This window comes from Strongylocentrotus purpuratus, unplaced genomic scaffold, assembly GCF_000002235.5.
Source record: "Strongylocentrotus purpuratus isolate Spur 01 unplaced genomic scaffold, Spur_5.0 spur5_scaffold_12, whole genome shotgun sequence".
NCBI lineage: Eukaryota > Metazoa > Echinodermata > Echinoidea > Camarodonta > Strongylocentrotidae > Strongylocentrotus > Strongylocentrotus purpuratus.
Window position 1 is genome coordinate 7,895,921 of NW_022145597.1, and position 26,262 is coordinate 7,922,182.

At 39.4% G+C, this 26,262-nt stretch overlaps 1 protein-coding gene across 1 annotated transcript; it reads left to right on the forward strand.

Moving 5' to 3' along the window:
- Positions 1-527: 527 nt before the first annotated feature.
- On the forward strand, positions 528-25,616 carry LOC115922842 (glioma pathogenesis-related protein 1-like). The gene is made up of 5 exons (XM_030982568.1): positions 528-722; positions 17,131-17,355; positions 17,916-18,007; positions 23,724-23,824; positions 25,462-25,616. Exons 1-5 carry the CDS (start codon positions 528-530, stop codon positions 25,467-25,469), a joined length of 621 nt encoding a protein of 206 aa, XP_030838428.1. The 3' UTR covers positions 25,470-25,616.
- Positions 25,617-26,262: the final 646 nt, after the last annotated feature.

Consider the following 26,262-nt stretch of genomic DNA (forward strand, 5'->3'; position numbering starts at 1 on the left):
AATTTGATGTATAAAACCTCTGAACTTCAGAGGGCTCTGCCCCCTGGACCCAACACCAATTTGTGTCCTGCCAGTGTCACAAGTAAGGTATCAAAATATGCTCATCTGACAGTAATTAAGTGAGTGGGGTGATGGGGATTTTTTTTTTGTCTACCCCCCCCCCCCCCCCCCCCCTCCCAAACGTTTTTGCCACTGCCGGTGTCACCATTACGTACCAATATTTGGCTCGCATAATTTCAAATTTGCCCCCCCCCTAAGAAATCCTGGATCCGCGCCTGTTGACAGCCCTGCGCTATAACGGTAGCGTGCATGCAGCCTCAAGGGCATGCTATGAGCATATGGTATTCAATGTCACAAAATTAATATTCTGATTGGATTCCGAAGGACATATGAAAGTCTAATAAATCTTTCGAAGGTGAAATTACCTACGTCGGTCGGTAGGTAACCAGCCCTAATATATACGTTAGCATCCCAAGAGCTGTTTCATATCTGAGCAGTGCCTACCTATACAAACACACCACATCATCATGATCTGTGCATTGAGTCTCGTGCTTGTTTTGGCAGTCTCCTTTGGAGAGATGGCCGAAGTCACCGACCTGACCGAGGAAGTGCTCCCAGTTGTTAATGGAATATATAATCAATTGGATAGAGACAAAATCCTGGCTCGACATAACCAGTTCCGTAGTGAAGTACAGCCATCTGCTGCAAACATGGTAGCTCTGGTAAGTTTTGTTTATATACGATACTTGCTGATCTTGCGACACTACTTGCTCTATCGAAACTTGCTCCTAGCCAATTTCCTATACTATCCGAATTCTTAACTTCAACACTGGACCAATTATCTCTAACCCTTAACCAACCACTTGCAAGATTTGCGGAGAGAGGCACAAACACAATAATTGATTATAATCAGTGGCGGATCCAGGGGTGGGCCGAAACGGCCGCGGCCCCCCTCCCCTATTGGCGGCGCAAATAAATTGAGAAGGAAAAAAAGAGGAAGAAAAGAAGAGAAAAAGAGAAATGAAAAGAAGAAGAAAAAAAGGAGAAGAGAAAAGAAAGGAAAAGAAAAGTAAGAGAGAGAGAGAGTTCAACAAAGAGAAAGAGAAAGAGAAAGAAAAAGAAGACAGAAGCCGGGAGAGAAATACAACGAAATGGCACTAAGTGACGTACAGTAACGAGGAATAAGGGAAAGACTAGGGAGGAGGGTGCGTGTGTGAAAGGCGGGTGCATTGAGGGGGAGAGGGGTGACTGACCGTATTTTAATATTTAGGTTATGCAAAACTGAGTCGGAATTATGCTTATTTAAAAAAATTCTTAGCATGTTTGTTTATGTAAAGCCGTAGTGCATGAAAAGATTAGTGTAGAAACACTCTTCTGAAAAGGTCGCGCCCGGCCCCTCAAAGAGCGGCAGAATGGTAATCTAGAAATTTTGGGGTCATTCTCGAAGGCTTGGGAGCCGTTATTGAAGAGGGGGCCGGGCACACTCAAATGGCAGTGACCAGGGGTGTCGATTTGTATCCGTGGTAGGGGGGATGATAGGTGCCAAAATATTTTCGGCAATGGATCAAAGCAACCAAGAGGTAGAAGCGTGTGGCAGGTTGCACCCCCTTCCTTCCAAGTTATTAACTTTTTCAAGTGACCCTCAATAAAGATAACATTTCAGAGAATATAAGGGTGGTAATAAAATTAATAACATGCTAAATGTTAGTCCTGACTTCTGCCTGCAGTGTAGGCCTACCAGCAGGGGCGTCGCCAAAGGGGGTGTGGGGGATGCGACACCCTCCCCCACCTGTCAGGATATTGTCGGTAAAATTGCGCTGCCGTCGGAAAAAATGAGAAAGGGGGAGGGGAAAAAAGGAGAGGGAAACGGAAAGAAAAGAAAAAAGAAAAGGAAAAGAGAAGAAAGAAAGGAAAAGAAAGGAAAAGAAAGGAAAAGAAAGGAAAAAGAAAGGAAAGAAAAGAGAACAAAGATAGAGAAAAAAGAAAAAGAGCGAGGAGAGGAATGAAAGGAAAAGAAAGAAAAGAGAGTAAAAGGGAAACAAAAGAAACGGGGGTGAAAGAGAGGAGAGAGAGGAGAGGTAAGAGCCTGAGAGAGGAGGAGTGGGAGTAAAAGAGAGCAGGGGGTTGTTGGGTGGAGTCGTCTCGTCGAGGGAGCAAGAAAGACACGGGCAAATATGTTGTTATGTCGGGTCAGCTGTGTCGGTATACAATGAAACGTCAAAGCTTTCGCGCTTCGCGCGGGAGGGGGGGGGAACTTCATTTAGACAAGGATTAATAGTCGAGAAAGGTACAATAAATCGTCTTCTTTTCCTAATAATTTAAAGGCCTATCACCCCACCCCCTAATGAGCGCTCTTTGAGTGATTCGCTTGCTCACTACCGCCCTCCCTAAAATAAGATCCTAGCTCCGCGCCTGCATTAAAATATATCTGCTATGATGCTGACTAATTAGTTGACGAAATAATTCGTTTATTTATGTCGTCGAGAAAAATGACCATTTGCGCATATGCAAGTACTATAGATAGTCCATAGGAAAAACAATTTAGCCTTCGGCCCCGTGTTTATAGGGTTAAATTTGTAGATATTGGACATTTAATTTTGTCGGTAATTGGTCGCTAGTTTTGTCGGTTATCGTTGGCCTCTACACCCCCCCCCCCCCCCCCCACTGAAAAAGGTCTAGCGACTCCCCTGCCTTCAGGTGCCTCGAAAAGAGTACATGGTACACAGGCGCGGATCCAGGATTTCTTAGGGGGGGCCCAAATTTGAAATTATGCGAGCCAAATATTGGTACGTAATGGTGACCAACAGTGACGTAAGGGGGGGGGTCGGTGCAGGGAGTGGCGAGTTTCCCCCTCCCTCCTCCGTGAAACGCGGAAGCTTTGACGTTTCATTAAATTATTGGAGAAAGGAGACGATTCGTTGTACCGTTCTCGAGAAATAATCCTCGTCGGAATTTAGTTTTTCCCTCCCGCGCGAGGCGCGGAAAATTTTACGATTTATTAAATTATTAGAGAAAGAAGATAATTCGTTGTAGAGTTCTCGACTCTTAATCCTCGTCTGAATTCAGGTTCCCCCCTCCCGCGCGAAGCGCGGAAGTTTTTAAGTTTCCTTAAATCATTAGAGAAAGAAGACGATTCGTTATACCGTTTTCGTAAATAATTCTCGTCTAAATTTAGTTTTTCCCCTCCCCCTCCCGCGCGAAGCGCAGAAGCTTTTACGTTTCATTAAATCATTAGAGAAACAAGACGATTCGTTGTACCGTTATCGACTCTTAATCCTTGTCTTAATTCAGCCCCCTCCCCCTCCAGTGCGAAGCGCGGAAGCTTTGACGTTTCATTTAACTACTAAAGAAAGATGACGATTCGTTGTACCGTTCTCGACTCTTAATCCTCGTCTGAATTCAGGTTCCCCCTCCCGCGCGAAGCGCGGAAGCTTTTAATTGCCATTAAATCATGAGAGAAAGAAGACGATTTGTTGTACCGTTCTCGAGAAATAATCCTCGTCGGAATTTAGTTCCACTTTCATCCCGCGCGAAGCGCGGAAGCTTATTCGTTTCATTAAATCATTAAAGATTCGTATTACCGTTCTCGCCTCTGAATCCTCGTCTGAATTCAGGTTCCCCCTCCCGCGCGAAGCGCGGAAGCTTTTAATTGCCATTAAATCATGAGAGAAAGAAGACGATTCGTTGTACCGTTCTCGAGAAATAATCCTCATCGGAATTTAGTTCCCCTTTCATCCCGCGCAAAGTGCGGTAGCTTTTTCGTTTCATTAAATCATTAAAGATTCGTATTACCGTTCTCGCCTCTGAATCCTCGTCTGAATTCAGGTTCCCCCCCTCCCGCGCGAAGCGCGGAAGCTTTGACGTTTCATAAGATTATGAGAGAAAGAAGACGATTGGCTGTACCGTTCTCGATTCTTAATCCTTGTCTTAATTCAACCCCCCCTCTCCCCTCCTGCGTGAAGCTTAGACGTTTCATTAAATTATTAGAGAAAGAAGACGATGCGTTGTACCGTTCTCTATACTCTTAATCCTTGTCTGAATTTCAAAGATGTTCTTTGTCTGCTCCTTTTTCTTCATACGTCCTCTTCCGATTTGGGGGAACGCCCCCCCCCCCCCCCTGGCTACGCGCCTGCGGTCAGACAAACACATTTTGATACCTTGTCCGACCCCGCAAGCTCAGGGGTTTAAGGCAATAAATTACGGTCAGATAAGCATTCAGGGGCCCGCCTTAGTGCCCCTGGTGGGGTCGAGGCGGCGGAGCCGGCCCCGGAAGCTCAGGGGTTTTAGGCGTTTAATTAAGGTCAGATGAGCATATTTTTTGTTATACCTTATAATTTTGTGACACTGACAGGTCACTTTTTGGCGTGGGGTCCAGGGGGTGGAGCCCCCAAAAATCAGGGGTTTTAGGCATTAAATTACCGTCAGATGAGCATCTAAGGGCCTCCCATAGGGCCCTAGGTGGAATCCAGGGGGCAGAGCCCCCGGAAGCTTAGGGGTTTTAGGCATTTAATCACGGTCAGCTGAGCATATTTTGATGCCTCATTATTTGTTAACACTGGCAGTTAACTATTCTTTCTTTCTTGCTCTCATTCTATTTTATTTCTCTTTAATACACTTTTTCAAAACAAGTGGGGAGGGGGGGGGGGAGCTCAGAGCTTTCGATCCCCACCGTACCTCGGGCCCTGACATGTAGAAATCTCAAGAATCATATTTCTTGCCCGGCTGTAAATTTAGGAATTTGTCATTTTCCAACAAACACATACAAACGTATAATTTACTAAAAAGTGAGGAAAAATCTCGGAAATTATGTAATTTCAGCATTATTTGTAATCCACCGTTGTGGAATTAGAAATGAAACCAAGCCCCCCCCCCCCCCTATCAGTACGCCAGTATCTCCTCTTTTACTTTTTTCTTTCCCTTTCCTTCCTTCTCTCTTATTTTTTTGATTGGGGGGGGGGGGGGGTCAACAGCCTGTGCAAGGCAAGGCCCTTTCGGTCCCCCGATCTCCTTCTTTCCCCTTTTCTTTTCTTCTTCCTCTTCTTTCTTTCCCTTTCTCTCCTCTTTCCTTTCCCTTCTTTTCCTTTCTTCTCTCTTTTTTTTTGGGGGGGGGGGGGGGGGCCAAGGCCCGCTCGGCCCCCCCCCCCTGGATCCGCGCCTGATGGTACATTTAAAACAATCTTTCATCGAGAAATGAAAACCTGATTTCGATGCGGTATTCGAATAGAATTCTGTGAGACGATGATATACTTTCTCGTAGCTTGATTTGAGGAATATTATTTGTCTGCGGTACGATTGTATAGCAGACAAATGTTGTTTGTATGGTTAACGAATGCATACTTATGTTGGGTCCGGTGCTGTGCCCCGATGGAATGTAATTTGCATAGGCAGCTCGTACAGGTGTGCGAGCTAATTCTGCCACGGAGACCAGGGCGTGGCATGAATTAGTGTGTAATTGAATCATTCTAGCTGGAACTTTCAACGAGACAACTTTTATTTACAATAAAAGTGCGTTGTGTCATGTAGTGTTACATGGCTGTGTTTGAATAAGGTTTTCCAGAGTTCTTATGCTCGTTGAGTTTTATCTCTGGTTTTTTATCCTGGACCATGATAGGTCCGGTTTCCAGTGAAGGAAACGGTTTCCGGTGAAGGAAACGATAAGAAATGTTTGTTAAACATTCATACTGAATAAACGGCCGGCTCTCAGTAGTTGTTGTCAGGCTATTCCACAATAATTGAGGTGTATTATTGTGTTATTTGTGTGTATTGGGAGTCAAGAGGGATGACAGACGAAATAATATGTGAGATTATAGGACAGACGTGTCTCTATCCAGCTTTCTGTTGAAGTACTTTCTAGATAGCTTCTAGTTTTATAGAATATCACAGCCTGCCATTATTATCTGCTCGTAACCAACAAGTCACCGCATAATTGAAAATTGTAATAAATATGACCTCGGAACATATTATTTGATTATTTTTTTAACTAAACTTTTAATCATCGTCAATGTCATCATTCTGGCATCTCCCCTTCGTAACCGACAAGTCAACGCATTTGTGTAAATTTGAATGAATCAAGTAACGTCAAAGTATTGATGTATCATCGCTCTAAAATTTATTATTTCACATTTTAATATGCCCTGCATTTGTACCCATCACGAATAACATGTAGAAGGTATCTTAAATTGTCATTTTGTTTAATTTCCTCCCCATTTCTTTCTCCCTGTTTACTATTGATAAAGTATTCACTTTGTCTTAATCAAAACCCAAGATTATATTTATATTTTCTCTTTGTAAGAAAGAGAGAGAGAGAGAGCGAGAGAGAGAGAGAGAATATATCAATTGACAATTCTCGTTTAAAAACACGACCTGCATCTTTTGAAATAGGATTAGATTCGCTGCCAATGTTCAGAATCTGAATATGGAAAATCCACTTAATACACCAACGCCGTAAACCGCATCCATCGTTCCAACCCGATAGACCATATGCCTATACAGCATATTGAGCAAAATATAAAAAGTTTCCAAATGAAATTTGAATTATAAAAAAAAAATCAAATATACAATGCACTAAGAGGCTTTAGTTGAAATGATAAATTCTCTGTGACTGGCTTAGCACTAGTTTATGATGAACAGGTCACCGAAAATCCATCACTTTCATGCAGGGGCGTCGCCAAAGGGGGGGGGGAGGGGTGTGGGGGTGCGACACCCCCCCCCCCCCCCCACCTGTCAGGATATTGTCGGTAAAATTGCGCTGCCGTCGGGAAAAAAATAGAAAAGGGGGAGGGAAAAAAGAGAGGGAAACGGAAAGAAAAGAAAAAAGAAAAGGAAAAGAGAAAAAAGAAAGGAAAAGAAAGGAAAGAAAGGAAAGAAAGGAAAAAGAAAGGAAAGAAAAGAGAAGAAAGAAAGAGAAAAAGAAAAAGAGCGAGGAGAGGAATGAAAGGAAAAGAAAGAAAAGAGAGTAAAAGGGAAACAAAAGAAACGGGGGTGAAAGAGAGGAGAGAGAGGAGAGGTAAGAGCCTGAGAGAGGACGAGTGGGAGTAAAAGAGAGCAGGCCCATAGGAAAGTGAAAAGTATGCCGCAGACCTGCCGCAGACCTGCCGCAGATCTGCCGCAGACCTGCCGCAGACTAAAAGTCTGCGGCAAAGAGTATGCCGAAGTATGCTGCAGAAAGAAATTTTGCTGCAGACTTGCCGCATACCAGTATGCCACAGGAACAGTCTGCGGCAGATCTGCGGCAGGATGAAATTTTGCTGCAGACTTGCCGCATACTAGTATGCCACAGGAACAGTCTGCGGCAGATCTGCGGCAGGATGAAACTTTGCTCCAGACTTGCCGCATACTAGTATGCCACAGGAACAGTCTGCGGCAGATCTGCGGCAGGATGAAATTTTGCTGCAGACTTGCCGCATACTAGTATGCCACAGGAACAGTCTGCGGCAGATCTGCGGCAGGATGAAACTTTGCTCCAGACTTGCCGCATACTAGTATGCCACAGGAACAGTCTGCGGCAGATCTGCGGCAGGATGAAATTTTGCTGCAGACTTGCCGCATACTAGTATGCCACAGGAACAGTCTGCGGCAGATCTGCGGCAGGATGAAACTTTGCTCCAGACTTGCCGCATACTAGTATGCCACAGGAACAGTCTGCGGCAGATCTGCGGCAGGATGAAATTTTGCTGCAGACTTGCCGCATACTAGTATGCCACAGGAACAGTCTGCGGCAGATCTGCGGCAGGATGAAACTTTGCTCCAGACTTGCCGCATACTAGTATGCCACAGGAACAGTCTGCGGCAGATCTGCGGCAGGGCGAAACTTTGCTCCAGACTTGCCGCATACCAGTACACCACAGGAACAGTCTGCGGCAGGTCTGCCACAGGAAATCCCATTAAAGTCTAATAGGGCCAATTGAAACCAATCATCCCATGCATATTCATTATTACTTTACACGTGTGACAGAAAAATACATTTATCATGATTTGTTAAGCAAATTAAGACAATGCACATCATTTTTGTGATTTCTATTTTCTTTTTGCCATTATTAACCAATAGATTATTTTGTCTGATCATGTTACAATTACATTCACGTTTAAGCAATAGATATATTGATTACTAACGAAGAAACTATGATTACTAACCAAGAAACAATATACATATTTAGTATATATATGTGTACGAGCCTGTGTCACTTTAAATGTTACTCTTGAATACACTTCAAATGATCAATGTGATGAAGTTAATACAATTGAGAATAGAATATACCTAATTGGTAATATCGATATCTATTGGTATTACCTAATTGGTAATATTGATATTGCCAATATCGATTATGAAGTATCAATCAGTTTATCACTGGTTCTTCTACATGCATACTTTATTGCCACGTACTGGATATGAAAGAGTATGCGGCAGGTCTGCAGCAGGTCTATATGAGATATGAATATTCATGACGAAGAGTCTGCGGCAGGTCTGCAGCAAGTCTGCGGCAGACCTGCCGCAGACTCTTCATCATACTGAAAGAGTATGCGGCAAGTCTGCAGCAAGTCTGGGGCAGTCTGCGGCAGACCTGCCGCAGACTCTTCATCATACTGAAAGAGTATGCGGCAGGTCTGCAGCAAGTCTGCGGCAGACCTGCCGCAGACAGTCATCTTTTTCACATGCAAATTAGTTTTGCCGCAGACTTGCCGCAGACTTGCCGCATACTCTTTCATTATGATGAAGAGTCTGCGGCAAGTCTGCGGCAGACCTGCCGCAGACTCTTCATCATACTGAATGAGTATGCGGCAAGTCTGCGGCAGACCTGCCGCAGACTCCTCATCATACTGAAAGAGTGTGCGGCAGGTCTGCAGCAAGTCTGCGGCAGACCTGCCGCAGACTCTTCATTATACTGAAAGAGTATGCGGCAAGTCTGCAGCAAGTCTGCGGCAGACCTGCCGCAGACTCTTCATCATACTGAAAGAGTATGCGGCAAGTCTGCGGCAAGTCTGCGGCAAAACTAATTTGCATGTGAAAAAGATGACTGTCTGCGGCAGGTCTGCTGCAGATCTGCGGCAAGTCTGCCGCAGGAGTATGCGGCAGGCTCATTTCTTTCCTATGGGGGGGGTTGTTGGGTGGAGTCGTCTCGTCGAGGGAGCAAGAAAGACACGGGTAAATATGTTGCTATGTCGGGTCAGCTGTGTCGGTATTCTTGCTCGATCCTCGTGTACTATATCAATGCAGAAGTTTGAAGTTGGTGAGATGTATATTGTCGGTCGGCCGACAAGTTTTTTTTCACTACGAACTGTAACATTTTATCCGCTGTGACGACTTCAAGAGTGACTACAACTACAATACTTGTATTTTCTCGAAGTTTCACTTTCCTATAATATCAGCTAAAGAAATCAAAGGTTTAAAATTTTCGGGGAAGCTAAATTCTAACAAGGTTTAATAGTCAACAACGGTACGACGAATCGTCTTCCTGTCTCTATATTGTGATGAAACGCCCCCCCCCCAAAAAAAATCAGCGCTTCGCGCGGAAGGGGAAAACTTCATTTAGACGAGTCGAGAACGGTACAACAAATCGTCTTCTTTCTCTAATAATTTAATGGAACGTCAAAACCTCCGCGCCTCGCGCGGAAGGTGGAAGCTTTATTCAGACAAGCATTAAGAGCCGAGTACGGTTCAACGAATCGTCTACTTTATCTAATAATTTAAGGAAACGTCAAAACCTCCGCGTTTCGCGCGAAGGGGGACAACTGAATTCAGATAAGAATTAAGAGTCGAAAACAGTACATCAAATAGGGCTTATTAAGAGTAGAAAACGGTACAAACGAATCGTCTTCTTTCTCTAATAATTTAATGAAACGTCAAAGCTTCCGCGCTTCGCGCGAGAGGGGGAAACTGAATTCAATTGAATAGGGAGTAATAAGAATCGAAAACGGTACGACGAATCGTCTTCCTTTCTCTATATTGTGATGAAAAGCCTAAAATTCCGCGCCTAGCGCGAAGAGAGAAAACTTCATGTAGACGAGTCGAGAACAGTACAACGAATCGTCTTCTTTCTCTAATAATTTAATGAAACGTCAAAATTCCCCGGAAGGGGAAGCTTCATTCAGACAAGGATTTAGAGCCGAGCAAGGTTCAACGAATCGTCTACTTTCTCTAATAATAATGAAACGCCAAAACTTCCGCGCTTCGCGCGTGTGGGGGAGAAACTGAATTCAGACAAGGATTAACAGTAGAGAACGGTACAGCAAATCGTCTTCTTTTCAAAATAATTTAATGAAACGTCAAAGCTTTCGCGCTTCGGGAGGGGGGGGGACTTCATTTAGACAAGAATTAACAGTCGCGAAAGGTACAATAAATCGTCTTCTTTTCCTAATAATTTAGAGGCCTATCACCCACACCCCCTAATGAGCGCTCTTTGAGTGATTCGCTTGCTCACTACCGACCTCCCTAAAATAAGATCCTAGCTCCGCGCCTGCATTAAAATATATCAGCTATGATGCTGACTAATTAGTTGACGAAATAATTCGTATATTTATGTCGTCGAGGGAAATGACCATTTGCGCATATGCAAGTACTATAGAAAGTCCATAGGAAAAACAATTTAGCCTTCGGCCCCGGGTTTATAGGGTTAAATTTGTAGATATTGGACATTTAATTTTGTCGGTAATTGGTCGCTAGTTTTGTCGGTTATCGTTGGCCTCTACACCCCCTCCCCCTCCCCCCCCCCCCCCCCCCCCCCACTGAAAAAGGTCTAGCGACGCCCCTGCCTACCAGACTGATATCATCTATTTTTAAATTTTTCCTGGTGATAGAAACATACATTTTATGAATATTGATGTCTCCAAACAAAATTCTTCGTGAAAAAACCCATTCCAATATTCTGTGTAAGGAGATCTCAAAAAATAAAAATTCTCATTAGTAAATGAAAACATATTGCTTTTGGTTCTTCATTTGACTCTCTTCCTTCTTTAATTAAACCAACTGAATCCTCTCTGCGGGAAACTCAATTCAATGAAACAGAATATCACTGATGCAAAATTTGGTTCTCAAAATGACAGAAAATGTCCACTCCTGATCTCATTCAAACTGTCTGTTTCTTAAAAACATAATATAAAACTTACGTTCCAACTACCAAACAACAAACTTCCATTATCTCCTTCTTCACCCAGATATACTTATCTTACCAGATACGCTCTAAAATATAAGCATAATATTCCCCTAAGGCCCTGACCAGAGCAATATCTTTTTCTTCAAAAACTATAACCAGTCTTAGAAGGTGCACTATTATTGGAAGAGTGTTATAAACAAAACTTCAAACTTAATAACATTCTAACCTTCAAAAACACCTTAACTATCTTATGCCTGTTACGTTTAAATACAATTCATAGGCCTCCATAAGCTTTTCAATAAAACAAAAATAACTTGTAACATAATAATCTTTCTCCAAAATATCGAACTGGAGTATTCTGTTGTATTGCTTGTTTATGTACATACAAAGAGCTTATTTGTAAGAGGCACTAGATCCATGTGTGTAACTTAAAAAAGAACTCTTTGTTTACCCGATTTTGATCAGGTGTCTATGTAAGTTTCGTCTTCTTCATGCTGCCATTTGGATCAAACCGTCGTCTTTCTTCCTTTTCTCTTCCCCCTTCCTTTTTTCTTCTGCTCGTTTCTTCCTTTTTTCCCTTTTCCCAGGTAGCAAGCCCATATGGGGCCCATATGGGGATGATCTGGGTCACTTGTGCCATCTGGGGCCAATATTTAGTAACCCATTTGGGATTTTTTATTTATTTATTTATTTCGCATCTTTATACAGAGTAACATGTTCAGCTATAAAATCATTACAAAACATTGTTAAAAACATTAAAATAGGCTGGTTTACAACAGGGCTCTGTTTAAAAACAACATAAAAATGACAATGAACAATATTATATATAGAAATGACAGGGGTAACGAGAGCTAACACACACACACACACACACACCTGTTTACCACCTGTTTACAAAATAGAAATTACATTAAAATCAAGCATAAAATGAATTTGACCTCATTGCAACCCCCTCCTCCACCTTGATTAAAAAAGAGCTATTTATTGCCAGGTTTGATAAAAATTTTGAAAATAGCTAAGGACTGGGCGGATCGGCTTTTATCGGACAAACAGTTCCATTCATTTACACTAACTGATACAAATGTCCTCTGATAAAATTGAGTTTTGCATTGAGGGATACGTAATAACAACATGTTGGTGCTTCGTGTTACACGTGTAGAGACATTGTCATTTATTACAAATTTACTACTTAACTGGGATGGTGCTACCCCACTTACACATTTATACACCATGCATGATATCGACTTGTTAAACAGTTCTTTTAGAGTATGCCAGGCTAGTATTCGAAAAACTGTTTCCGATGAGGTTTCCCAAGTATATCCACTTACAATATATGCTGCGCGCTTGTGTAGCGTGTTTAATATTTTGTAGTTAGATTCGGATGAAGATGACCTGACGGTTCTATCTGGACCAGCCCTTATGGGTCCCAGATGAGAATGAGCTAGGCGTACACATATGGGTAGAATATGAATATGCCCATATGGGTATAACACATGGGCAAAATCTGGGTTAACCCACATGGGATATATCTGGGTTAACCAATATGGGTACCAGATAGGATTAAGCTGGGCATACCCATTTGGGCCCAGTTTGGTGTGGGTACCATCTGGGTCCCATCTGCCTTATATGGGTTTACCCATATGGGTCCCATATGCTTCTTGGGTGCAGATGCCTTAGGGCCCCAGATGGATTTCCATATGGGGCCCATGTTTCAGAGAATATGGGACCCATGTGGGTCCCACATGGGCTTACTACCTGGGTTATTATCCTCTCTGTCTCTCATTATCTCTCTCTCTCTCACTCTCTACTTCTTTTGTGTACTTTTGCGCTTCGCGCTTAAAATTTAGCTCGTTGCTTTTTAATGAAGCGGCTTTGCATTTGGCGCACTGCATTTTTATGATGCTGTTGATTGAATGAATTGAATAAATTCATTAATTCCTGATGAAGCCGTATGAGTGAGAATTCAATTTATTCTTGTATCATATACGGTTGTCTCATTTACTTCGTTTTCTATTTATATTATGAAAATGAGATAGCAAAATGTGTATATTGATGGTCATCTTGCGAGTTATAACCATTAAACAACTCTCATCGGGCCCTCATCATTAATTTTTCTCTTCATTTTTTAAAATGTTTATGGTGAATTATTGGGGGGGGGTGATTGTATAGGCACCCCCCCCCCCACACACACACCTGCAATATTGGGGGGGGGGATATATCCCCCCTCCCGGGATTGACACCCACGGCAGTGACGAAAACGATGGATAAGGGAATAAGGAGGAAGGGTGCACATGACACTGTGAACTGCAAGCGTATTGGGGATGATCATCCTTTCATTTTTTTATCGGCATCTAGCATAATATTTATTTCAAATTTTATTTAAAAAATGTTCTGTATGCCCATGCCTTGAGCCATAATGCATGGTCCTACAAAAGATTTTTTTATGTTGGGGATCGGGGTAAAATTCAATGAATTATTGAAAATGTATTGCATTTTTTTTCTTTCAATTTGTGGGAGCTGCCCCCTACCCTAGTCCAGGCTGCGTACAGTCATGGTTCAGTGGCAAAGCAATGGCCTCACAACTGTGAGGCCCCAGGATCAAAAACGTGTCGATGTACCATATTAGTGCCCTTTTGTGGGGCATTAATCCTCATTACTGTCATTTATGACTTAAGGGCGTAGGTCCCCTAGTTGATAAGCATAGTAGCATACACATGCTTTAGCAGTCACGCAAAACAAACACTGGCAAATTATTATTCAATGAAATCTGAGAATGTATACTATTATCTAGATCTATTTGGAATAAATCATTGTCAAAATAATTCCAAAAATTGGTGTAAAAAAAAAATTCCAACTATATGAGCGACAGTGTATTATCATTATTATTATTATTATCATTATTAATATTATTATCATTATTATTATTATTATCATTATTCTTATTATTATCATTATTGTTATTATTATCATTATTATTAATTTTTTTGTTAATCCAGAAAAGCCTTATCAGCAAGAATGCTGTTGTTTCCTAGGACCCTATATAATTATTATCACCTCAGCAATTGCAGATTGAAGTACCCGAGAAAAATCTTACAGTAGTGAGCACTATTTTTTTTTCCTTTTTTTTTTGCCCCCGAAATTTGAAAATCGCGCCGGCCGATATTTCGCTCTACACCCCCCCCCCCCCTTCCCTTGAGCAACAAAAAAAAAGGCAAATTTCTGGTCACAACTTTTTTTTCTTTTTGTGGGGGGGGGGGGGAGCTGGGGGCAACATTTTTCAAAGTGGGGAGGGGGGTCTAAAGTATTAACGATCAGGTAGAGCAAAGCGAGCGAAGCAAGTGGAGCGTAAATTGGCTTGGGGTCCAGGGGCGGAGCCCGATGAAACTCAAGGGTTTTAAGCATTTAATAAGGGTTAGATGGGCATCCAGGGGCAGAGCCCCCGGAAGCTCAGGGGTTTCAGACATTAAATTAAGGTCAGATGAAGTATCAAGTATCAAGTATCAAGTATCAAGTTTATTTGTCTTCCAGAAAACACATGTGACAAAATAAAATAGAGTATAACCATAACAGTACAATGTAGAATAAAGGAAGACGAGGAGACCTTGGTTGAAGCACAGCTTGTTAAGTTAAGGCCCCCTCATATGATGTGACAAAGATAACTGATTCATGAATACAACAACAAATATGGAATATATAAAATTATTTACAAAATACTCTCAGAGAACAACTACCCAACGATGCAGCGACCACAGCGCACATCCCCATCACACCGCGTGAGCTCACAAACTCACCGTGTGTGTGAAAATATGTATTATAATTATGTGCAAAAAATCAACCCACCCATTCGAGGGCGATCTAATATGGACATCAATGAGTTATTTCCCTCTGAGTGCAGAGGTTAAGTAGGAATATATGGTATATGTACAGATGGGAAAGAAGAAGAAAAAAGAAAAAGGATCAAGGGGATTATGTCAAAGTCAAGAATTAACGAAAAAAAGATCAAGAGTAGAGTTAAATATGCTACAGTACACAAAAAATAAAGCTTGATAACACATTCATGTGTCATCGACATACTTGTGAAGAAAATATGACTTAAGTCTATGTTTAAAAACTGAGATACTTGAAGCATTTGTTATAGTAGTATCAAGTGAATTCCAGAACCTGGGGCCAGTGGACATTAGTGTATTCAGAGTGAAGGTTGTCCTTACATACACTGTTGGTCATAAAGGTGGAATAATTATTTTTACCCGTATTTATTGAAAGATTTTGACAATGATTTATTCCCAATAGATCTAGATAATAGTATACATTCTCAGATTTTATTGAATGACAATTGGGGGTGTTTGTTTTGCGTGACTGCTAAAGCATGTGTGTGCTACTATGCTAATCAACTAAGGGACCTACGTGTTGAAGTCATAACTGACAGTTATGGGGATTAATGCCTCATAGAAGGGCACTAATATAGCACATCGACACGGTTTTGATCCTTGGGGCTCACAGTAACGAGGCCATTGCTTAGCCAATGAATCATGACTGTACGCAGCGGGCGCTAGGGTACGTCGAGGCCTCCACATAAACAAAAAAACAAAGAAAATGCAATAAATTTTCAATAATTCATTGCATTTCCCCCCAGTCCCCAACAGGAAATATACCTCGGTAGGGCCATGCTTTATGGTCCAAGGCATGCCCATATAGAAGTGTTTTTTTTTTTTATTGGGGGTCGGGGCAAAATGCAATGGATTATTGAAAATTTATTGCATTTTCTTTGTTTTTGTTTTTTTGTGGGGGCGTTGACGTACCCTAGCGCCCGCTGCGTACGGTCATGATTCATTGGCTACAAGTTTTGGGGGGCTAGAGTCAATTCCATTTAAGGACACATATTGCTTTCTATCAGTAATATAACTTCTAAACCAATTCAAGGCGACTCCCCTGACACCATAATGACATAATTTACTTAAGAGAATTTCATGGTCTACAGTATCAAAGGCCTTGGAAAAGTCTAAAAATGTACCGATGGTGTGTAAGCGACTATCTAAGGCAGAAGCAAGTTTATCTATAAGGTGTAAAATTGCATGCGTTGTTGTATGCTTCTCCCGAAAACCAAACTGATAATTACTGAAGACACATGTTTTGTTTAAAAATGTTATAGTTCTTACATAAATCATTTTTTTCAGAATTTTTGAAAAACAGGTTAACAAAGAAATCGGACGATAATTTGTTAGTAATTGAGAGTCACCTTTTTTAAAACTTGGTACAGCTTTTGCGATCTTCATGTTTATCGGTACAACTCCGCTTGACATAGACAAATTAAAAACATGAACTAGTGGTTAAAGGATACCGACAATAACTTGCTTAATAAGTTCGTTCCCAATATGATCATACCCAGGACTTTTCTTGTTCTTGAGGGCTCTAACAATACCAAGCAATTCTTCGTCATTTGTGGGCACCAGAAATAAACTTTGCAATTTTTTAAAAATATATTATTCATTGCGGATGTAGTATCGAACATAATATCGCTAGTTATATTCGGTATGTAATCTTTGTCAGGCGCGTACGCAGGGGGGGGGGGGTTGGGGTTTGAACCCCCCATTGGTATTTTTTATGTGTGTATTTTGGAAGAAACCCCCCCCCCCTTTGGTTGGTTTTTTTTTTTTTTATTAAAAAAAAATATAAAAAAATTATGCCAATGGCTGACCTAAAAAAGGTGACCTTACCCCCCCCCCCCCACCAACGAAGAAAAATGCCAAATTTTCAAATTTCGAGACCCCCCCCCCCCCCCCCAAAAAAAAAAAAAAGGTGTCCTCTTACCCCCCCCCCCCCCCCCCCCCGCTTATTCAGCGGCTGGCTGAGTCGTTGCGAAATTTTCAGCCCGATTTCAAAATTTTTAACCCCCCCCCCCCCCTTTCAAAAAATCCTGCGTACGCCAACGATCTTTGTTTGTATCAATCTTTATACTTTTTTTAACACCTAATTTACTTTCAATGACGCGGCATAAATGAAAAATAAAGTATCCTAATATTGCCTCGTTCTCTGGTTACAGCGATGGAGCCATGACCTTGCAGGTGTTGCGCAGAGGGTGGCTAACCGATGCGACTTCGGCTTTAACTTCCGAAGACTGGTAACAAGATTTAGTAGTGTAGGCCAGAACATCGCCCGGGTGTACGCCGGCACTCTTGATTCTATAATGGATTCGTGGAATAACGAGAAGGCTGATTATGACTTCGAAACCAACACCTGTTCCGCATTCTGTGCCCACTACACTCAGGTAAGTTTCAAAGCTCAAAGCCTTTTTTAGCCATTGACAATACATACAATTAACAACTAATTTATATATAATCATACCCTTACTAAAGTTAGGTCATTTTTAAGAATGTGATTTTTTTTCTCCTGATTTATGTTTCTTTAAAATGTGACACATTAATTACAGCTAAAAGTATTCAACAAAGGCCCTAATTCAACCAGTCCTCCTTTTATTCTTGAGTCACGAAAAATACACAAAACATTAAATTGACCAGGGGTTTGAAATTGAATAATTTAACTGTATGTTGGTAGCATCCTTTAAAAAAAAAGCTTACGACGACGACGACGATGATGGAAATGATGATGATTATGATCATAATTATTATTATTGTTATCAACATCATTAATTTTTATTATCATTATTATCATCATCATGTTTATTATTTTATATAAATTATTATCATTTCAATTATTGTTATTATCATTATTATAAGTAGTAGACCAAGTAGTAGTAATCGTAGTAGTTGTTGTTGTTATTGTTGTCTTTGTTTTATTTTCATTACCATTTTTTTCATTTTGGTATAGATGGTGTGGGCTACAACCTCTTTCATTGGATGTGGCAGGGCTGCATGTCCACCGCATTCTAACACGTACATCATCTGTAATTACGGACCCGGGTAATTCGTTGTCATCATTGCATGGTCATTGTTCCCATTTTGCTCGGGATAGTTACATACACACATACACGCACACACACACATATGAATTCAAGTACGCAATAAATGATGAAGAGAGAGAACCGTTTTCTATCAAGCTGCCACTGATCTTGCCCATGCATCTTAATATCACGACCGTCAATTCATGAGCTCGATGATTCATTAGGCTTGACTGTGTTTATCTGTGATCTCAACTCTATTGTTTTGTTTCTTTGCATCTAATTGATATAGCATTCCTATGAATTTTCCAGGTACTTCTTTAACCTCTTTTTCTACTTGGTTGGATATTTAACCAGTGAGTAAAACGACCAATCTGATCTCTTCACATGTGAATGATGTGAGTCATAATGAATGTATGTTAAACAGTCTGTAGACCTCTATATGTATTATGTACGCTAGAGAAAATCATTATTTTTCTTAGGTTGATTCTGGGCCCCAGAAGCAACCCACGTTTGTTTTTTTTTGTTGTTACTTGTTAGTTTTTTTCCTCTGTAAATGAGTCTTTTTTCCTTACTCATTTTGAGGAAGTTTGTAAATATGTTAACACATCACATTTTTGTACAGGTGATGCTTGTCCATGCGGAAAGGATGGCTTTTAACATCTCTGTCAATTATGTGTATGTCTTTTTTCCCCTTTTGTGCTATTGCTAAATCCAGTTACTTTCTTTATAACCACAGATCTATGTGCAGATTTTAGTCAAGGTTATGATGCCTCAGGTTAATGCTACTCAATTGAGCCACACTCAGTCTGATGATAATATTGTTGCAGAGTTGAATATGAATGCAACACATTTTGAATATATGTTGAATGACGAGGTTGAAGCTACAGTGCACGACTCAAAATATTTTACTGAAAAACAATTTTCTGAACATTTAGAAAACTGTCCTGTCAATGAAACGTCCTTTTTGCCCTCTAATGTGCGTAGCATGAATGCAAATTTTGACAGGCTTTCCTTGTTTTTGGACACTTTTCAGGATAAATACCCAATAATTGGAATCACTGAAACTTGGTTTTCTAGTCATCCAACTGCCATGTACGATCTTCCTAGGTATCAACTAATCACTAATGATCGACAAAGCAGATCCGGTGGTGGTGTAGCAATGTATATTCCCATTTCATTTGAGTGTCATACAAAAACAGAATTGTACATTATGAATGATTCACTAGAATCTCTATTTGTTGAGATTATAATTCCTGGAGAAAAAAACTTGTTAGTGGGAGTAGTCTATAGGCCACCAAATGGTGATGTGAATGAATTTATTGAAGAATTGTCTAACACTCTTTCAAGCCCATTATCCAGAAATAAAAAAATAATTATTATGGGTGATTTTAATATAAATTTATTAAGTTATGATCACGATAACTCTGTTAATAATTTTGTTGATACTTTAAGTACATTTTCTTTGATTCCTCTGATTAATAAGCCAACTAGAGTAGCAGTTAACTCACAAACCTTAATTGACAATATTTTCACCAATTTGCACCCTATTCCCACTGCTGGTATAATAGTGGCCGATATATCGGATCATTTCCCTATATTTGCTAGAACATCTTTAGCATTAAGGAGTTCTTGTACTGAATCCTGTGATAAGTTAACACAGAAATTCACTCAGGGAAATATAACAAAATTTAAGAGAGAATTGGAAACTGTTGAATGGAACGAAGTTTTATGTGAAACAGAAGTTGATAAGTCTTTTGATAAATTCATGGATATAATGGTGTTATCTTATGACAGATGCTTTCCCTTGGTGCAAAGAAGTAAGCAAGAATATAAAAAGAGTACCTCGTATGCCATGGGTCACTAAGTCTTTACTCAGGTCAATAAATAAAAAGAATCGTTTGTTTTGTAGATACAAAGCAAAGCAGACTGGTGTAGCCAAGCTTAAGTATACTAACTATAGAAATATATTGACTTCTGCTCTGCGCCAAGCAAAGAAAGACTATTATCAATTTCAATTCCAGTCTACGTGTAATAATGTTAAAGGTACATGGAAAGTTATTCGAAATGTCTTGAAAACCAATCCTAAACTACAGAGTATTACAAAACTCACCTGGAAGGATGGTCTTATTGAAGACAAGAAACTTATGTGTGAAGCATTTAATGAATATTTTTCTAACATTGGTGCTACTCTGTCTAGCTCCATACCTGATATACAGGAAACCTATGGAAATTATTTAACCAGTCCAAATGAAAAGTCTTTATTTTTTGTTCCTGTAGTGAATTCTGAGGTTATAGATGTTGTAAGTGGCTTGAAAAGGAAGAAGAGCCCTGGATACGATGGTATAACTAATGATTTGATAAAAGAAGTAATTTCATTTGTAGTCGTACCTCTCACTCACATTTATAACTTGTCTTTAATGCATGGAATTGTTCCTAAAAAAATGAAAATAGCTAAAGTTGTGCCTATATATAAAAAAGGGAACCCTGTAGAAACTGGTAAATATAGACCAATTTCTCTACTTACTGTCTTCTCCAAGATTTTGGAAAAGCTTGTATATATTAGATTGATAAAGTTTTTGAAGTCGTGTCAAGTTTTCTCAAATTCTCAGTTTGGTTTTCGCGAGAAACACACAACTTCTCATGCTGTTTTATGTCTTTTAGACAAAATATCTTCGGCACTTGATAAACACCTCCATACGGTTGGTATATTTTTGGATTATTCCAAAGCTTTTGATACGGTGAACCATAATATTTTGTTGCACAAGCTCTCTTATTATGGGGTAAGAGGACCTGCACTCGAATGGTTTAGAAGTTATCTTAGTAACAGACAACAATTTGTGCAGCTCGGCGAAATTTGTTCAGATATGTTACCCGTCACGTGTGGAGTACCTCAAGGTTCCCTTTTGGGTCCCCTGCTTTTTATTTTATATGTAAATGATTTTCCAAAATCCTCAGAGACGTTTTCTTTTTTGCTATTTGCAGACGATACAAGTGTATTCTGTTCTCATAGAAACTTAAATACTCTTTTAGAAACTGTAAATAGAGAGCTTTGTGTATTGACTAAATGGATTCATGCAAATAAACTGTCACTAAACTTATTAAAAACTAAACATATGTTATTCAGTAATAGTGAAACAGTAATGCCTGGTAATGTAGTCTTTGATCAGGTAAATATTGAAAAAGTCTCATTTATTAAATTTTTAGGTCTCCACATTGATGATAAATTGACTTGGAAGATGCATACTACTCATTTAAGTAAAGTGCTCTCTAGAAATGTTGGTATGATCAACAAATTGAAGTTTGTATTCCCAAGAAAAGTACTTAGCATGTTGTACTGTTCCTTAATTTTGCCATACTTAAATTATGGTGTGCTAGCCTGGGGTGCCTCAGCCAAATCCTACTTAAATAAAATTCTGCTCATTCAAAAGAGAGCAGTGAGAATTATTTCGGCAGCTGATTGGCGTGCTCACACTGACAAGCTATTTTACGAAAATAAAATGCTGAAGGTAAAAGATATATATTTTCTATATCTGGGATATCTTATGTATCAGTTGGAGAAGGGTGAAGCTCCCATGTCAATAGCATCTATTTTTGTAAAGAATAACCAAATACACAAATACTCTACTAGGCAGGCTGCCTTATACCATGTATCATCAGCTAGAACTCAGCTTAGGATTAATACACTTGCACATACTGGACCAAAGTATTGGAACTCTTTAGACTGTTCTATTAGGCAGTCTGTAAGCTCTTCTGTCTTCAAACGTAAGCTGAAATTTCATCTACTGTACACCTACAGTGAATAGATCTGATTTTTATTAGTATTCAATATAGGTAACTGGAATAGCATTGTCCCCCCCCCCCCCCCCCCGTGTTGTACATTATCCTCCTTCCCCTACTTCTTTACTTTTCCATTATCTTTATTCTGTTTTCTTTTTTAGTCTACCATATTCTGTAAATTAGTGGTAGATCTGATATTTATTTATAGTCTGTATAGGTAACTAGATTAGTATTAGTCCCCCTCCCCCTGTAATATAACCTACTTCTTTTTAAAAAAATTGTTGTTTCTGTAAAGGTGATCTGTGTTTTAACAAGCTGTGCTTTTTTAACAGACCACCTCTTTTTCCACATTTGTTAAAGTCTTTATAACTGTTTCATTGTTAATGTTTTTATGTTAGTTTACGATGAACTTGTTACTACTGTTACTGAATGAAATGTTTTTTATGCAAGTGGAAAGAAATAAACAAATCTTGAATCCTGAATCTTGAATCTTTATATTATAGGTTACGTGACCTAATACAACTGTTGGTCTAAAGGCATTAGTCTTCTCTATCTTCATCATTTTTTGCGTAGTTGTTTCTAAAAATATTTAGAGCCTATATATATATACATGTACTTGCAGGCGCATCCGGGATTTCTTAGGAGGGGGGCCAAATTTGAAATCAATTTGAAATTCAGTGTGCTGAAATTTGAAAATCGTGCCGGCCAATATTTCGCTCATAAGTGACTTTAGTTCATGAAATCAAAACAAGTTGGTCGAGTTGTCCGGATAGAGTGACACCCTACCCTTAACAACTAGACCCAGACGAGTTGTCCAGGGCCTGGTCGGGTTATCTTTGGTCGATCTGTCCGTTGGGCGGGCTGTCATGCAGGAAGCACATAGAGACATAATGTATGTACATATACAAATACTTTATTATGGAAATCGCCCATCCGTCATGGTCAAAGAAAACAAATGAAATAAAGATCCTTGTGAGTTTCAATTCACTAATACCGGTTTCAATTAATTTCGTCAGATAGTGAATTCAACATCACAAACAAGTGCAACAAAGTGTATACAAATAAATGAGTACATGACTGTGTACATTGCGTTGAAATGGCACATCGCTTGGGAATGGAATGAACATATTATACATTGTTAGATCATAGTCGTAATCATATCATATTTATCTTTCTCTACTTTGTGGAAAATATATATCGAAGAGACAAGACATATTTTAAGTAACAGAATGATACATTATTGTCAACACGTCAGAAAGAAAAAACAAATACTTAAATATGAAGTTAAGTTCTGGTCATACGATTGCATTGTGAAAAAAACGGTGTGGAACCGACCAGAAAAGGTTGATCATCTAGCATATAAGAATTTATGTGTATTGCAAGGTTCTGAAATCATCAAAATGATAAGAAATTTGGCCAAGTCTTGGTAAAATTACAAACACTTACACAGAAAGATGTATATGGGACTACACGAACACGTGGCGTAAAAAGCCGGCCCCCCGATTTTTACGATGTCACATGCATATTTAGAATATGAAGGCATTTGAAGAGCCATGATTTTCAGGGAACATGTCTAAACTGATGTTCTTCCACACTTGCATAATAAGAATGAGTAATGCTCACAAATTATTTTTCACCTCTTCCCAGAACTCAACCTTCTCTTTAATGTAAAGTAAACATATATATCAAGATGTGCAAAATAAAAAAATGAAACAATTTGATGCTATATATACAATTCTATAAATTGAGAACATAAAACGAAACTAAAAGATAAGACCCCCCTCCCCCCCCCCCCCCGCTTCCCCTAAGGAAAAGTACAATGCATTTTATAAATAAATGTCAGCCACATCTGAACAATTTTCAATTAAAAGTAGTGAAGAATGATGGGATTATTAAATTAAACTTGTCATTTATGACTTAAAGTCTTGAAATTGAATCGTTCTTTTACTATCTTCCAGTGGTGACGAAACCCAACGCCCATACGAATCAGGTTTGCCCTGTTCTAGTTGCCCTGATAGTGAAGGAGTTACATATAGCTGCGAGAATAATCTTTGCACCTGTAAGTATTCAATTCAATTTAGTTCAATTCAATTCAATTCAATTCAATTCAATTCAATTCAATTCGATCGATACAAGGTTTATTTCAAGGTACTAAATCCCATTTGCAGGCCAAAAATAATGAAAAGGTTAAATTTCAACGGCATTTGAAAGATAACACTAATTTAGAACTTCCCTAAAAAAAAAGGGGTGCTTGAAAACTGCTTTAAGTGGGATTATAACGACTATTAGTTGTCAAATCGACTTAAGAGCTATAGAGCCAGTAAGTAATAGTCTGATTTTCAGACCATTGTACCGAATGGTCATACGTTTTATGCTGCGCAAAGATTCAATCACTTTAATTTTGGCCATTATATACAAGAAGTGGGTTATTGATGTAGACAAATGATCATGTACCCTTAACAGCTCATTTTATGTATGTTAATACCAAAGAAGAAAAAAAGCCAGTCAGTCACTCAATAGTGTCTGACAGTGAAGTCTTGCAAGTAAACGGGTTTCCTTGCTAACGTTTAAATTTCACAGATGGGTCATCCGTGACATATTCATAATTCCTGCAAAGTTCTACAGAATTTGATGTTGGCTGCAAAAGGGACATAGTATCTTCAAAGGGGAAGTCAACCCTAGTATATCAGAAAAATGAGACAAATAAATTAGTGAAATTTTGAGCAATATCCGATTAAATTAGAAAAGTTATGAATTTTTGAAGTTGTCATCAGTGATGGCAACACTGTGACATATCGTGCGAGCTACTCTCTAATTCTCTCTGTACAGAAAATGTCATAAACTGTCATTTTCTTAGTTATTGATGACAGAATATTAAGTGTCATACGGGGGTTGTAAATTGACATATTTGCAATAATTGTATTTAGGGTGAATGTAATATGATTGAAAATTTTCTGAAGGGAAGATATCATTTTTTGATTTGATTTTTTTAGTATTACCATGGACCTACGACAAACAGGGCAAATTGGAGGGGACCTCGCAAGATACCTCTGCACAGAGTTGTCAATTTGTATTTGATTGATACTTCTAATCGGTTTTTGCTCATACTTTCACTGACATATTTCTTTTATTTTTCTGCTTCTATTAAAACCAATTCAATATCAGGGTGGACTACCCCTTTAAACATGACTGGTAGTCACAAACTGAATTGTACATGTTTCTACAGTGCAAGTTAATATTTATACACATTGCAGGAATAAGAAAACATGTAGAATAGAAAGTAATAGGTACATGAAATAGATATCATTAATGAAAATGTAATACAAAAGCAAATACATGACTGTTAAATGCATTAGCATTGCATCCAATTACCTCGCTGCTCTCAGTGTAAACATATTGCACGATAATAAACAGGACTAGGTCCAAAAAAAATGGAAGGGTGTGTGATGGAAAGAAAAGAAGACTGTAAGCAACCAAACAGGAGATATAAGATACCGAATGGAAGGAAGAAAGACAGTGGTGGATTCTATATGAAACAGGAGAGAGAGAGATTCATTTATACCCATTTACACCGGGGCTCCCTTTCATAAAACTTACAACTAATGCTAACTTTGCCCTTAAATCATATTGTTGTGATACGTGGTGGATGCATTCGTTGCGTTTTATTTATCTTCTCGTAATCTTTTTTTTTTTTAGTGGGCTAAGGGCTTGGCAACGCTGACATGACAACGAGATTGGACTGAACTACCCAACTACAACACGTCCAATGGACCTGATTACATTTTTTGAGTTTTACTTCTACTCATCTTTACTTCGCAACCCATAATTCGGAATAGTGGGAATCGTATAAAAGTTTGTTCAGATAATTATAATGCGGTAATCCGCCGCACAAACCGCCGCACAAACCGCCGCGGATTACGTGTAAAATAAGGTGGTTGTGGTTTAGAAAATTGCTAATTATTTAAAAAAATCATCTATGAACAGTAAATTATTATACATCTGATGAAAGAGTGTTTTATCCCGAATCATTTGGTATCATTTTTGTGGGGTATGTGTTCACGCTTGGATGAACAGGAGGCATTTTTTGCGTGAGTGCAAAATTCGACTTGCGCCAAAGTTGCTTATGTGATGTCACATAAAAACAATTGGGATTTGGGTATTAATTCGGTCTTTGCAGATCCAAATAACATTCCTAACAAAATTAATCATGCCACACATATTAAATATCAACGAACATTTTGTGCGCGCGTGTGTGTATGTGACTTTGCTTTTGCAAAACGCATATGCAATCCATTTCATTTGATACATTAAATTCATTCTCTCACTCCGCTAATCCGAACATACTGTAGGCATCACTTTGGCACAAGTTGATTTTTGCACTCTCGCAAACAATGCCTCCTGTTCATCCCAGCGTTAACACATACCACACAAAAGTGATAGCAAACGATTTGGGATAAAACACTCTTTCATAAGATGTATAATAATTTACTGTTCATA